At 42.7% G+C, this 15,945-nt stretch overlaps 1 protein-coding gene across 2 annotated transcripts in view; it reads left to right on the top strand.

Annotated features, from left to right (window-relative positions):
- Positions 1-15,945, top strand: part of Ccdc81 (coiled-coil domain containing 81) — a 51,555-nt gene that overhangs the window by 15,995 nt on the left and 19,615 nt on the right. For both annotated transcript variants that reach the window (NM_001014021.1, XM_039113100.2), the window contains exons 4-7: positions 2,677-2,933; positions 5,798-5,877; positions 9,709-9,830; positions 10,628-10,745. In NM_001014021.1, the coding sequence (NP_001014043.1) occupies positions 2,677-2,933; positions 5,798-5,877; positions 9,709-9,830; positions 10,628-10,745 (577 nt within the window). The remainder of the gene's footprint in view (positions 1-2,676; positions 2,934-5,797; positions 5,878-9,708; positions 9,831-10,627; positions 10,746-15,945) is intronic.

Below are 15,945 nucleotides of genomic sequence, written 5' to 3'. Positions count from 1 at the left end.
TACCATGAGGAGCTGAGAAGAAGGTATATCCTTTTGCTTTAGGATAGAATGTTCTATAAATATCTGTTAAGTCCATTTGGCTCATGACTTCTCTTAGTCTGTCTACGTCTCTGTTTAATTTCTGTTTCCATGATCTGTCCATTGATGAGAGTGGGGTGTTGAAATCTCCTACTATTATTGTGTGAGGTGCAATGTGCGTTTTGAGCTTTAGTAAGGTTTCTTTTATGTATGTAGGTTCCCTTGTATTTGGGGCATAGATATTTAGGATTGAGAGTTCATCTTGGTGGATTTTTCTTTTGATGAATATGAAGTGTCCTTCCTTATCTTTTTTGATGACTTTTAGTTGAAAATTGATTTTATTTGATATTAGAATGGCTACTCCAGCTTGCTTCTTCCGACCATTTGCTTGGAAAGTTGATTTCCAGCCTTTCACTCTGAGGTAGTGTCTGTCTTTGTCTCTGAGGTGTGTTTCCTGTAGGCAGCAGAATGCAGGGTACTCGTTGTGTATCCAGTTTGTTAATCTATGTCTTTTTATTGGGGATTTGAGGCCATTGATGTTGAGAGATATTAAGGAATAGTGATTATTGGTTCCTGTTATATTCATATTTGGATGTGAGGTTATGTTTGTGTGCTTTTCTTCTCCTTGTTTTGTTGCCAAGATGATTAGTTTCTTGCTTTTCTAGGGTGTAGCTTGCCTCCTTATGTTGGGCTTTACCATTTATTATCCTTTGTAGTGCTGGGTTTGTAGAAAGATATTGTGTAAATTTGGTTTTGTCATGGCATATCTTGGTTTCTCTGTAGAGGGCCGCAATAACATTCGCCACCACTAGATGGTGCTGGCTTCCACTGTGCCCCACGTGGAAGGCCAGGATAGCCTCCGCCATTACAAGATGGCGCCAGCCTTCGCCGCGCCAGCCGGCTTCCTTTCTGGAAATTAACTGTGCACATGTGGAAGAGTGCCTTCGTGCCAGGTCTTTGCCCACTCCGGGGCGTGCCTTATGAGATCATGGGTAAACAACCAATCAGGTGTGGATGCGCCGCACTAGGGGTTTATAAGCGGGCCATGTTGGCGCGGCGGGCGCTTCTCTTTAAGATTAAAATACAGTTTGTTCATAGCAAGGATTTCTAAATGTCCGCGTGCTTCTTGCCGGCGGAAAGTCGCGCGCGGGACATTTCTCCATCTATGTTAATTGAGAGTTTTGCAGGGTACAGTAACCTGGGCTGGCATTTGTGTTCTCTTAGGGTCTGTATGATCTGTCCAGGATCTTCTGGCTTTCATAGTCTCTGGCGAAAAGTCTGGTGTGATTCTGATAGGTCTGCCTTTATATGTTACTTGACCTTTTTCCCTTACTGCTTTTAATATTCTTTCTTTATTTTGTTCATTTGGTGTTTTGACTATTATGTGACAGGAGGAATTTCTTTTCTGGTCCAATCTATTTGGAGTTCTGTAGGCTTCTTGTATGCTTATGGGTATCTCTTTCTTTAGGTTAGGAAAGTTTTCTTCTATGATTTTGTTGAAGATATTTACTGGTCCTTTGAGCTGGGAGTCTTCACTCTCTTCTATACCTATTATCCTTAGATTTGATCTTCTCATTGAGTCCTGAATTTCCTGTATGTTTTGGACCAGTAGCTTTTTCTGCTTTACATTATCTTTGACAGTTGAGTCAATGATTTCTATGGAATTTTCTGCTCCTGAGATTCTCTCTTCTATCTCTTGTATTCTGTTGGTGAAGCTTGTATCTATGGCTCCTTGTCTCTTCTTTTGGTTTTCTATATCCAGGGTTGTTTCCATGTGTTCTTTCTTGATTGCTTCTATTTCCATTTTTAATTCCTTCAACTGTTTGATTGTGTTTTCCTGGAATTCTTTCAGGGATTTTTGTGATTTCCTCTCTGTAGGCTTCTACTTGTTTATTTATATTTTCCTGTGTTTCTCTAAGGGAGTTCTTCATGTCTTTCTTGAAGTCCTCCAGTATCATGATCAAATATGATTTTGAAACTAGATCTTGCTTTTCTGGTGTGTTTGGATATTCCGTGTTTGCTTTGGTGGGAGAATTGGGCCCCGATGATGCCATGTAGTCTTGGTTTCTGTTTCTTGGGTTCCTGTGCTTGCCTCTCACCATCAGATTACCTCTAGTGTTACTTTGTTCTGCTATTTCTGACAGTGGCTAGGCTGTCCTATAAGCCTGTGTGTCAGGAGTGCTGTAGACCTGTTTTCCTGTTTTCTTTCAGCCAGTTATGGGAACAGAGAGTTCTGCTTTCGGGCGTGTAGTTTTTCGTATCTACAGGTCTTCAGCTGTTCCTGTGGGCCTGTGTCTTGAGTTCACCAGGCAGGTCGCTTGGAGCAGGAAGGTTTGTCTTACCTGTGGTCCCCAGGCTCAAGTTTGCTCGTGGGGTGTTGCTTATGAGCTCTCCGCGGGGGCAGCAACCAGGAAGATCTGTGCCGCCCTTTTCGACAATTTTTTTATTATGAACAAAATATACTTTTAGTTGAGAGTGTGCATGTATCATTGAACGTTGTGTTTTCTGTCCCAATATTACAAGTATAAGGGGTAAGTATGGATAATCCTGTTTTTAATATTAATCAGGTAATTAAAAGTGTACACAAATGTCTTTATCATAATCTTTATTATGTATCTCTAGTAAAATCTCCTTTCTCCCACTCTTTTTCTTCTCCAGGTGATATTCCAGTTGTCCCACTTAATTTTGTCATGATATCCCTGGAGGGTCCATTTAACAGGGATACAATAGAGGGCTGTGTGAGAGAGACATTACTTTTTTTATCGAGATCCATTTCCATCAAACAAAATGTGGAGTTCACATTCAAAGGAATTGGGGTCCTTTCGATCAGAGACAACAAAGTGAAGATGAGATTTTATAAGGACTTCCTCTCTTCGGTGGACGGGAGCGGCACCTTGACTAAAGCCCTTGCAAATGTAAATTGTTTTCATCTTCTAACTTCCCTGGTTTCATTTCTGTTGCTGCCTGACAAAAAGCAACTGAAAAGGGTTTAGATTAGCTCGAACTTCAGGTTACAGTCTGGCGTAGCAGGCATGTAAGGTGGCAGGAATTTAAAACAGTTAATCCGACCACACGCACAGTCTGCACTCTGGGGGAGTCAGGGCACCAAAATTAGGGAGTGGTGCTTGTCCCTGTCAATTGCATCTTTTGACATCAACAAAGGCAATCGAGATAGTCCCCCACAGATGTGCCCACAGGACAATCTGAATTACAGTCCTTCACAAGAATTGTCAACCAAAAATTCTAGATAATAAATTAATAGTAATAACGCATAGTAAGTAACAAGCAGTAAGTTGATAATTAAACGTAGTTATCACATAACCTCTCTTTACAATCAGTGGCTCTGAATGGGCGTGCTGTCACTAAAGTCTATTCGGAACAGGCATGGTGTCACCTGCCTTTAATCCCAGCACTTGTGAGGTAGGCAATCTCTGAGTTTGAGGCCAGCCTGGTCAATACAGTGAGTTCCAGGACAGCCAGGAGACCCTGTTTCAAACCACCCTCTCTGCCTCCCAAAATACCATTAGGAAAAGAAAAAAAAAAAAAAAAGGAAAGTGTTGTTCACATACTTTAAGTGACAGTTTTCCTGAGTGCGTGGAGCTGCATGACTATAGATGACCAATTCCTTGACACCCAAAGTTTGAATCAGTGCTAATCAAGGAATGGAAAGATCAATAGAAATTAATAGTTCTGGACGTTTCATAGAACCTTATTGCTGACAAAGCTCTCCTACATGCATTATCAATTTAATCCCAAAATACTACAAAAGCAGCATTGTAGGATCGTCATCCTGATTTTCTGTGCAGAATGTGGAGGTGTAGAGAGGTCATATTGTGAAGCCCAAGTGGATTGATAAAGCTAGCACAAGAATTCAAGCCTAGAGTTCCCCAACACTCAGTGTTTGTAGCTTGTGCTAGTTCATCTTAAGGAAGTTTGCAACAAACCCTAATCCAAGTCATGCAAATGAACTTTGAAGGTTTTTTCTTTCACTTTCTTTCTTTCTTTCTTTCTTCCTTCCTTTCTTCCTTCCTTCCTTTCTTTCTTTCTTTCTTTCTTTCTTTCTTTCTTTCTTTCTTTCTTTCTTTTTTTATGAATGTATTTTGCCCACATTTGTCTGTGCACGTGTGTTAAGAGAAGAAGGCGCCAGATCCCCTGAGAATGGAGTTAACAGACAGTTGTGAGCCCCTGTGTAGCAGGCAGTGGGACTCCAACCCAGGTCCTCTGGAAGAACAGCCAGTGCTCTTAACTGCTGAGCTTCACCGGTTTTAGCTTCTAATTTACAGTGCCATAAAATAAACTTCATGGGTGTCACCATCACTGTTAATTAACCATTAAGTAGCTGGCATGACGTTCTCATAAGTTAGATAGCATAGAATTTAAAGAGGCAAAGGAATAATGAGTAGCATTCATGCAGTGATCAATGTCCCTTTTGTACACCGCTAGGTACTAATCACAATGACAGGAATTACTTTAATCATCACAAAATCCCATATAGCAAAAGCTTGATATTTTCTTTTAATGAAAAGACTGTGAAAATGGTGCAGATGTTCATGTCTCCCTCTATGGACTTGTGCAGTGGGGATTGGGGAGATGGGGCCCTGTATACGGAGGCTCCTTGGAGTCTTCCACGCAATCTTATTTTAAGCAGGATTGCTAAGAGGGATGCTGAACCAGTGTGTGGAAAACAGAAACTGTGAGAACACAAGGCAGAATCTGCAAATTCACAAGAAAGGCCCCAGCACCTGGCTGGTTTCTCTCTAACTGGAGGACTCTGCTGAATTTTAAACACTATTCAAAGAGGAACTGATGTTTTATCTGGTGCACTGAACTCTAAAGTGTAACATTTAAACTCTGCAAAAGAACCAGCCTTGGGAATATATTGTATGACAGAGAGTTTGGCTAATGAAGTTGTTACGCTGTGTCCCTCTGGTTAGGATCAAGGGGCACCGTGCACACAGTGTGTTATGGAGCTGAGAAGTCAGGCTGCAGGGCAGCTGGCTTGACAGTCTGGGTGAATCTCTTCCTGGAACTCTAGGCTAATCAGAGCTCCTCAACATCTCATTTACTCTGCAGACACTGTGAAATGTGGTGGGGAGTGGTAGTTTGACCAGCAGACGTCCTATAATTTAAACCTTAGTATGGTCCCATAAAATAGTCCTCTGGGACACTTATGTGCATATTTTAATGATTAAAAAAATCCCTTCTTTTAGAATTTTCTTTAAAGTCTTTTATAGGCTATAGCATTCACAAATAACTATACATATTAATCCATGGTAATAATATGGTTATTATATCAAGTGATAACTACAATAACTCTTGGCTGCCTGCTCTTGAACACAGGTCCATGGAGTACCCCATTAAAATCCTACAAGGCAGCGCCAATTGTTACCCCTGTGAACTTAGTGCCTGAGGCCACACAGCGGCTAGCAGTGCCCAGGGGGACACAAGCCGAGCTGCCTATTTTTAAGGCCCTGTGGGCCAAGAGTGGAACCAGAGCTGTACTCATCTGAGTTTCTGGACATTTGCTCATTTTCCAAAGATGTCTAAAAGAAGCTTCAACTCTTAGGGACATTTTCAAAAAGAGTAGATGACTTGGGGGAAGGCAGCATTTGTGGGACTGAGTTTCAGCTTCCCAGGTGAACTGGAGGCCACTCATTGCTGGATTTTAAACACCGAACAAATACAAACCACACTGGTAGCATTGTCTTGGAGGCAGCCTGCAGTGTCTTGGTCTGCCCTGGGTCACAGCTCAGGCATAATCTCTGTCTCTGTCCTCCAGAGGCCTGGCACCATGGACTCAGTGCTGTCTAGCAGAGAGTCCTTTGGAAAGCGTCCCAACAGCGCACTGGCCTTTCCAAGGTGAGTGTCTTATTCTCTGGGTTGATCCAGTTGGCCTTGCTTATTGGGGCATATTTGTTTCCAAAACTAATTTCTGCTCTTCTCTCCCCTTTCCTGCCTCCATCTCTGTTTCTCTCACCCCCTTTCTTCTTCTCCCTCTTTACCGTCTCTGTATAAGCACGGACCAGAAGTTTATTGCATATATTTTCTATGCTTAAGTTTTAGAAAGACGAACCCAAGTTATCCTGGCCCTACATGCCGCTCATCTTAGTTTCTGCAACATTTGTAAAACTCTGTTGCGGGGCTGGGGATTTAGCTCAGTGGTAGAGCGCTTACCTAGGAAGCGCAAGGCCCTGGGTTCGGTCCCCAGCTCCGAAAAAAAGAACCCAAAAAAAAAAAAAAAACTCTGTTGCTAGGTTTCCTCTGTTTTCTTCCACTGCCTCCACCCTAGCCTTTTTCCTTCAGCTCCCAGCAAAACGTCCAGTCTAAGCACTGACTACTATGACCAAACACATTGTATCCTCAAGAGGATGGTGGGTGTTCTTGAAGGCTGCTGCTGGCAATAGTAATTGTAACAGTAGCAATAGTAGCTGCTCTTTGGAACAGGTGCTCAACGATTAGGAAATTTCTCAGTATTATAGTCAGTCTTCATTATAATTGTATAATATACAACTTGCAATTTTCTTCATTTTATAGAGGTGTAAATTAGTTTAATTCTTTTTTTTATTTTAAGCAAATGAAATAAAATAGTGTGTTAGCAAGAACATTGAAAGAAGAGCCCTGGAGGCTTGCGTTTTGTTTCTTGTTTGGCTCTTACTCATACACTGTCACTGTGTGTTGTGTTCTCACGTTCGTTTGTTCATTCATTCATTCATTCATTCATTCATTCATTCATTCATTCATTCATAGGCAGGGTTTTACTCTGTAGTCCTGGCTGGCCTAGAACTCACTTTGTAGACCAGGCAGGCCTGGAACTCAGAGAAATCAACCACCTCTACCTCCAGAGTACTGGGATTAAAGGCATGTGCTTGTTGACAGGAGCCTGATAGAGCAGTCTGCTGAGAGGCTCTGCCAGAGTCTTACAAACACAGAGGTGGATGCTTGCAGCCAACCATTGAACTGAGAACAGGGTCCCCAGTGGAGGAGTTAGAGAAAGGACTGAAGTAGCTGAAGGGGTTTGCAACCCCATAAGAACAACAATATCAACCAACCAGACCCCCCAGAGCTCTCAGGGATGAAATCACAGATCCTAAGAGAACACAGGAATGGACCTATGGCTCCATCCGCATAGGTAGCAGAGGTTGGCCTTGTCAGGTATCTGTGGGAGGGAGAAGCCCTTGGTCCTGTCAAGGCTCGATGTCTCAGTGTAGGGGAGGTGGGAGGGAGTGGGTGGGTGGATGGGTGAGGGAGCACCCTCATTGAAGCAGGGAGAAGGGGTGTGGGATAGCAGGTTTCTGGAGGGGAAACCAGGACATGGGATAACATTTAAAATGCAAATGAAAATGCAATTAAAAAATTAAAGGCATGTGTTACCACTGCCCAGTATGCTCTGACAGTCTTATTCTTTTAAAATATTTATTTTATTATTTTTAACTCTGTGTGTTTAACGCACATGAGTACTGGTGCCCTGGGAGGCCAGAGGTGTCAGGTTCTCCAAAGGTCGGAGTTACATATAGTTGGGAGTTGCCTAACTTGGGTGATTTGACTTGAACTTGGGTCCTTTGGCAGAGCAGTTTGAGATCTTAGCCACTGAGCCACGTCTCCAGCCCCTGTGTTTCTAATCTCCATTGCCATACCATTGACCGGCATTCAGATCAGGGGGAAGAAACTTTGATGGCAACAGCCAACTTCATAGAGTAATGTTTTTCTCAAATATTTTATGTCTCTGATCTCCTATTGTGTTTAGATTTGGAACAACCCCTCCCCCTTCCCCTTAGGATTGCTGGTTGACACGTGCTCAGAAGAATCAGAGTGAACTCAGAGATTAGTCTGACCTAGTAGATAAAATGCCCACAGAGCTGGTGAATGTCTAGGACAGAAAGAAATGGCAAGTTTGCTCCTGAAAAATAAACCAATGGAGTCAAAATAATTTTGATTTCATTGTCTGGGAAGCTACATTTATCGGTCCTCTTTGTTTTGCACTGGTTAATTAATTTGTGCATATATCTGTGTGTGTGGATATGGGCATACCGCTGTGAAATGTGTGCAGGCCAGGGGACAACTTACAGGAGTCGGCTCTTTCATTCCCCCATGTGAGCCCCAGGGATTGAACTCGCGCAGGTTCATCAGGCTTGGAGGCAAGTGCCTTTACCCATTGAGCCACCTTATGTAAACCTTTTTTGATAGTTTTTTTTCCTTTTTTTCTTTATTAACTTGAGTATTTCTTATTTACATTTCGAATGTTATTTCCTTTCCCAGTTTCTGGGCCAACATCCCCCTAGCCCCTCCCCCTCCCCTTCTCTATGGGTGTTCCCCTCCTCATCCTCCCCCCATTACCGCCCTCCCCCCAACAATCTAGTTCACTGGGGGTTCAGTCTTAGCAGGACCCAGGGCTTCCCCTTCCACTGGTGCTCTTACTAGGATATTCATTGCTACCTATGAGGTCAGAGTCCAGGGTCAGTCCATGTATAGTCTTTAGGTAGTGGCTTAGTCCCTGGAAGCTCTGGTTGCTTGGCATTGTTGTACATATGGGGTCTCGAGCCCCTTCAAGCTCTTCCAGTCCTTTCTCTGATTCCTTCAACGGATAGTTTTTTGATTGAAGCATTCCAAGAGGTAATTAAAGAATCCTATATGAGCATATTGGAATGGGGATGAAGAGTTGAATACTCAAAACAAATGGTAGAGTCTATTTCTGTGAAGTTTGGTCCTTGAATTTACTGAAAGGCACACACTCCCACTCCAGTAGGAGTGCCCTGAGCTCACACTGAAACTGAAGAAACCCTTCAACTATCCACACCAGCCGGACACCACTTCCCAAACCGTCCCTCTGCAGCAGCTGCTTCTTCTTCTTCTTCTTCTTCTTCTTCTTCTTCTTCTTCTTCTTCTTCTTCTTCTTCTTCTTCTTCTTCTTCTTCTTCTTCTTCTTCTTCTTCTTCTTCTTCTTCTTCTGCTGCTGCTGCTTCTGCTTCTTCTTCTTCTTCTTCTTCTTCTTCTTCTTCTTCTTCTTCTTCTTCTTCTTCTTCTTCTTCTTCTTCTGCTGCTGCTTCTGCTTCTTCTTCTTCTTCTTCTTCTTCTTCTTCTTCTTCTTCTTCTTCTTCTTCTTCTTCTTCTTCTTCTTCTTCTTCTGCTGCTGCTTCTTCTTCTTCTGCTTCTTCTTCTTCTGCTGCTGCTTCTTCTTCTTCTTCTTCTTCTTCTTCTTCTTCTTCTTCTTCTTCTTCTTCTTCTTCTTCTTCTTCTTCTTCTTCTTCTTCTTCTTCTTTTTAAGGAAGGGAGAGAATGGGGAAATGGAAGGAGGAAGAAGCAGAGAAGTCATTATTGCATGGTACAATAACCAGGTTATGATTTTGTGACTTTAAGCTGACAGGTATCTCTCATGGATGTAAAACAAACAGAAGAACTCAAACTGAAACCAAAGTGGGGCGGAATCTAAATTGAAGTGTTCAAGCAATTTCTTTATATCAAGCTCTTTTGGGGGCCCATGGTACAAGGGTATGAGGTCTTGGCAGACTCAGATTTGGCTTCCAAGAGAGTTCATGCTACATATTTAGCAAGGTGAATATTTCACCCCCTTGAAAGAAGTATGTTTGTTGTGAAATCAGAGAGATGGTGGGTTGTTTCCCAGAATTGAGAGTTCACACAGTCACTCTTGGTTCAGGACCAGGGCAGAGGACAAACATCTTGATTCATTCTTAGGATTGAGCACAAAGAGACGGAGAACAAACCACCCGTGGAGGTCTTTGGAGAGGAAGGTGGAGAGAACAGACCAAGGAAGAGCAAGTTGAAAGACCAGTCAGACAAAGAAGAAGGAGCCTGGGGTAGGCCAATGGTTTGTGGGTATAGTCTATTATTCTTAACTCTTACACTCTAGGGAGTGTTGCTTAGCAACTTATATGCAAATATAAGTGAATAAATACCAAGGTAAATAAGGTTAATGTATTAGTTACTTTCCTGGTTGTTATGAAAAAAAAATCTGACAAGAAGCAACGTAAGGAAGGACAGGTTTATGCTGGCTTATGGTTGGGTTCCAGGTCTCCTGAGAGACCAGTGGGGTCATTGCATCTGGAGTCAGGAAGCAGAGAGTGAAGGGAAAGTAGAGCCCGCCTGTAAAACCTCAAGGCTCACCTTCAGTGATTTCTCCCCGCCACACAAGCAATGTCCTATCGTCTTAAAGGCTCCTTAACCTTCTCAAACAGGGTGATCCACTGGGGACCAAGTGTTGAAATACATGAGTCTTTGGGGACCGTCACATTCAAACCACATTCATCAATAGCCACCAATAATACTATTATTATTTCTTATAAACACCTTTTATTCCTGGAACTCTGTACCTTGCTCTAACCCCATAACTTTCAGCCTCTCACACTACTACCTGTTTGGTGGCTGCATCTCCGTTGTTTGACCAGGTCCTGATAAATAGCACAAATGCATGAGGTGGACTCTAGGGCACACCCTGTCTTAATAGGACAAGAGATATTTAAATAAAAGAGCACACCTTACATGAAACCATGTCTTGGTAAAAACCATCAGAATTTATGCGTACTTAGCTACCCATTTAGGTGTTTGAGGACTGAAGAGAAAGTCACTTGTTACTCGCATTTGTTATTTATTTTAGAGATCTCGTCGGCCAAGAAACACCGTGATAGGCAATCTATCTCTCCTGCTAAAGTGACAAGCGGCAGCCTGCTGGACAAGTTTGAGCGAAGTGGGAATGGGGGGAAGATCACCGAAAAGTAATTCATTGACTTTTTTTTCTCTTGCATTTACTAAATACAATTTTGAACTCTCCCACGACACAGGGCCTCTTAATAATTCTTCCATTCCTTTGTTAATTGTTGTTGAGAACATTCTATGTGGAAGGCGATGGGGATTGCAGAGGTGACCAGGGCTGATAATCTAAACGAAAATCCAGACACATGTGGCAGATGATGCATTATGGGTAAGGGGAATAAATGTTACTCATTTGAGGCAGAAATAGCACAGGGAGCACTCAGCCTGCCTGATTGTTCCCAGAAACGACTTCCCAACTCTACAGGCATTGCTGATTTCTGGATGCCTAGGCATCATATGACAGATTTATAGTGACGTTAAATGGAATGTGAGTTTGTCACATGGTTCTGACACTCCATTCCTTCTTATTCACCTGTATTTCTGACTTACCTGCTTTTTGCTGTCTCTCTAATGTCTTCTGTGATGATTCTTTGGACAAGGTCTCTATCTTTTAGGTAGGGTTATTCTTTCTACTGCTTAAGTGTATTAGTATCATGTTGTTGATTCTTGGTTCTAAGGTAATTTTTGCTCATCATTGAATTGAGGTTTCTTTATTTTCTTCTGTTAGGTGTCCCAAAGAGACATCTAAGCTGTTCTCTTGTATCTCTAAAGAGTTTCCTTTCTAAGTGTTTGCATTTTTCACCCTCACAGGAGTTGTGATTTTTTTTTGAAAAATCTATAGCCATTGTTTTCTAGAATATTGTCATTTCCCATTTCCTTAGTTTTGTAGTTTACCTCCTATGAAATATACAACGGAGTTATATATATCTGGTTTCTGTATCTCGACTTTGAAAATACATTTCCTTTCTTTTACATTTGTGCTGCTTTTAAAGTAGCATTCTTGGTTTTATTTTAAATATAAGTATAGGTTGTTTGTGTCTTATGTATCATATATTTTATTAATATACAGGATGCATTTCCTCTTGCCTTTTTTCTGTTTGTTTTAATTAGAGGACCACTTCAAAGAGTCAGTTCTCTCCCACCACGTTGTTGGCCCTTTGGTTTCTATTTTAATTAATTTTCCATGCTTTTCCAGTTTATCCATGCCCACCCCCTCTCTCTGAGAGTACTGGTTTAATAGCAGGTTTATCTCTTACTCCATTGCCTTCTTTCCCTGGTACTGAATTACCTCACTTGTTGGGATGCTGGCAGAGATTCTCTTGGTTCTCACATGCTTAAAATGCTTGACCATTTTGCTTTGAGAGTTTGCTCTGTGAAGATGTTCTTTCCCTATGTGTTTTTCTCTGTTACATTGTTAGCATAACATTCAACTCGTACAGTTAAAACACTGGCAAATATTTATAACATTTAAAGCCATTCTCCTGAGTAATGTTGGAAACCATTCCCACATCCTGTGTGACCTTAATTCTTGGTTTCTGACAAGAGCCTGGAGCCTGTGGGACACAAGAGAAGGAGATTATGAGGAGGGGATTAGGGTTGTGGTAGGAAGCACTCTGTGCATAGAGGGGAAGCCAACGTTCCATAAAGTTCCATATCCTATCAGAAGAGTCAGCCACTTGCACCTTGAGCACATCTAGATAACACATCTGCAATGCAGCCGATCCTCAGGACCTCTATTGCTGCTACCCTGGTCCACACCAGTGCCTTTCTTTTGAGTTATTAGAATGCTCTCTGTCCTACCATTCTTCACCATCATTTCTTTCTTTTTTCTGTCTTTCTTCCTTCCTTTCTTTCTTTCCTTCTTCCTTCCTTCCTTTCTTTCTTTCTTTCATTTTTTCTAAGAGCTGACGATTTTATTTTCACATTTCACAATATAAGTGAAAACCACACTTTTTTTTGTATCACTTCTCCCTCCAGCAGCATTCTTTCTGTTAGGAAGGCAAGTTCCTTGTCATGCATCTAATAACAGTCTTAGCACCAAGATCTCCTGGTGAAGCAACAAGAGTACAAAACGATGGAGTGCTTCTGCTTTATCTGTCTGGGCGGGTCATTCCAGGGTGGGCGGGAGGTCTCATCGTTGGAGACCCCGGGCATCATGGTTATGTGTCCTCCCATGGGAAGTCTCATCCCAGGAAGCTGGTCCCACAGGTATCATCTCAGGAGGAGGAGGGCCCATCGTTGGCATCATGGGAGGGCCTCCCATGTGGGATGCAGGCATCATGTCAGGCAGAGGAGGACCCGGGAGACTGGGGATGGGATGGGATTGTGGCCCCAGTAGGCAGAGGAGCAGAGGATGGAGCTGGAGGGATCTGTCCTTGTGAAATGAAGACGTTGTTTTGTCAATCAGGCTCTGGGCCTGCTCTTCCATTCATTTGGGGTAATAGTCTTTCACATTCCCTTTGTGTTTCCGACCACTGCAGTGTGTCTTCCTCACAGACAGAATTGTGGGTAAGATACTTATCACAGTCACAGTAAAACTTAGGCTCCACAGGCCGTTGGCTACCCCCTTTGCCATCATTTCTACATTACTTTTCCTGTTGTTGTAATTAAATGTCTGATGAAGGCAGCTTAAGAAAGAGAGGTCTTATTTTGGGTCACAAATCAGTGGTGGGCGTATCACAGCCCAGGATCTTTGAACAGCTGTCACAGTCAGAACGAAGCAGAAAGAAATGGACACTGGTGTTCAGCTTCCTTTGTTACTTTCATTCACCCTGGCCATGGAATGGCATCTCTGGGACCAGGGTGGGTCTCACCACCTAGGCTAACCCATTCTAGAAATGCTCTCAGAAACCTGCCTAGAGATTTACCTGTTAGATTACCCTGGATGCTGTCAAGTTGTTATCTGACCAACATTATCCATTCATTATTCTCAGTGCTGCAGTCAAAATAATCCTGTGTAAGACAGATGATGGCATCTACCACCTAAACCCTCCAGGCTCCCCCACTCTTGTAGCTATCACCCTTCTGCTGGCAACAAGGGTCCTGCTGGTCTCTGACTTGACTTCTCCTCTGCTTCTCATCCTTCACTTGTCTCGCTCCAGCAACACAGAGCCAAAAATGTTCCCACCTCTAGGACTTGGCTCCCATCCGCTCTCCTGAAATATCTTTCTAATTGGCAGCCCACACAGTTCATCTCACTTCCTCTGGCATTTATGCCAATGTTTCCTTCTTGGTAGGGATTTTCTGGGGAAACCGACTTGTGATTTACCACTCCCTTTCTTCAGTGCACAGCCTTTGTTATTATTACCAGCTGGCTATCCCTATCAGTGCTCAAGTCCTTGAGGATAGGGAATTGTGTGTGCCTGGGTTTCCTTTGCATTACGTTTCCTGTACCTAGAAGAATCACATTGCAAGCAGGCACTTTTTGTGAAATGAATCAATTTATCCCCATTTCACAGAAGTTGTAACTGAGGATTTCCAAGATTACTTAGCTTCTTGACATCACCGACCTTGCCAACTTCAAAAAGACCCAACTCTGACATGAAGTACTGAGTTTTAACTTGGATGCAATTCTGAAAGGAACCACTGAGATACCTTTTCTGTATCTCTTTTAAATGACAAGGTCTTTCTATTATACAACTCTGGATGTCCTGCTCGGGTGATATAGATCAGGCTGGCCTTAAACTCACAGAGATCTATGTCTGTAGATCTGCCTCTGTCCCAGGAGCCACCAGGCCTTTTTTTTATTTTTTATTTTTTTTAATTATTATTATTATTTTTATTAACTTGAGTATTTCTTATATACATTTCAAGTGTTATTCCCTTTCCCGGTTTCCGGGCAAACATCCCCCTCCCCCCTCCCCTTCTTATGGGTGTCCCCCTCCCAACCCTCCCCCCATTGCCGCCCTCCCCCCATAGTCTAGTTCACTGGGGGTTCAGTCTTAGCAGGACCCAGGGCTTCCCCTTCCACTGGTGCTCTTACTAGGATATTCATTGCTACCTATGGGGTCAGAGTCCAGGGTCAGTCCATGTATAGTATTTAGGTAGTGGCTTAGTCCCTGGAAGCTCTGGTTGCTTGACATTGTTGTACTTTTGGGGTCTCGAGCCCCTTCAAGCTCTTCCAGTTCTTTCTCTGATTCCTTCAACGGGGGACCTATTCTCAGTTCAGTGGTTTGCTGCTGGCATTCGCCTCTGTATTTGCTGTATTCTGTGTCTCTCAGGAGCGATCTACATCCGGCTCCTGTCGGTCTGCACTTCTTTGCTTCATCCATCTTGTCCAATTGGGTGGCTGTATATGTATGGGCCACCTGTGGGGCAGGCTCTGAATGGGTGTTCCTTCAGTCTCTGTTTTAATCTTTGCCTCTCCCTTCCCAGCCAAGGGTATTCTTTTTCCTCATTTAAAGAAGGAGTGAAGCATTCACATTTTGATCATCCGTCTTGAGTTTCGTTTGTTCTAGGGATCTAGGGTAATTCAAGCATTTGGGCTAATAGCCACTTATCAATGAGTGCATACCATGTATGTCTTTCTGTGATTGGGTTAGCTCACTCAGGATGATATTTTCCAGTTCCAACCATTTGCCTACGAATTTCATAAACTCGTTGTTTTTGATAGCTGAGTAATATTCCATTGTGTAGATGTACCACATTTTCTGTATCCATTCCTCTGTTGAAGGGCATCTGGGTTCTTTCCATTTTCTGGCTATTATAAATAAGGCTGCGATGAACATAGTGGAGCACGTGTCTCTTTTATATGTTGAGGCATCTTTTGGGTATATGCCCAAGAGAGGTATAGCTGGATCCTCAGGCAGTTCAATGTCCAATTTTCTGAGGAACCTCCAGACTGATTTCCAGAATGGTTGTACCAGTCTGCAATCCCACCAACAATGGAGGAGTGTTCCTCTTTCTCCACATCCTCGCCAGCATCTGCTGTCACCTGAGTTTTTGATCTTAGCCACTCTCACTGGTGTGAGGTGAAATCTCAGGGTTGTTTTGATTTGCATTTCCCTTATGACTAAAGATGTTGAACATTTCTTTAGGTGTTTCTCAGCCATTCGGCATTCCTAAGCTGTGAATTCTTTGTTTAGCTCTGAACCCCATTTTTTAATAGGGTTATTTGTTTCCCTGCGGTCTAACTTCTTGAGTTCTTTGTATATTTTGGATATAAGGCCTCTATCTGTTGTAGGATTGGTAAAGATCTTTTCCCAATCTGTTGGTTGCCGTTTTGTCCTAACCACAGTGTCCTTTGCCTTACAGAAGCTTTGCAGTTTTATGAGATCCCATTTGTCGATTCTTGATCTTAGAGCATAAGCCATTGGTGTTTTG

This window comes from Rattus norvegicus, chromosome 1, assembly GCF_036323735.1.
Source record: "Rattus norvegicus strain BN/NHsdMcwi chromosome 1, GRCr8, whole genome shotgun sequence".
Taxonomy (NCBI): Eukaryota; Metazoa; Chordata; class Mammalia; order Rodentia; family Muridae; genus Rattus; species Rattus norvegicus.
This window is presented reverse-complemented; position numbering and strand designations above follow the sequence as displayed.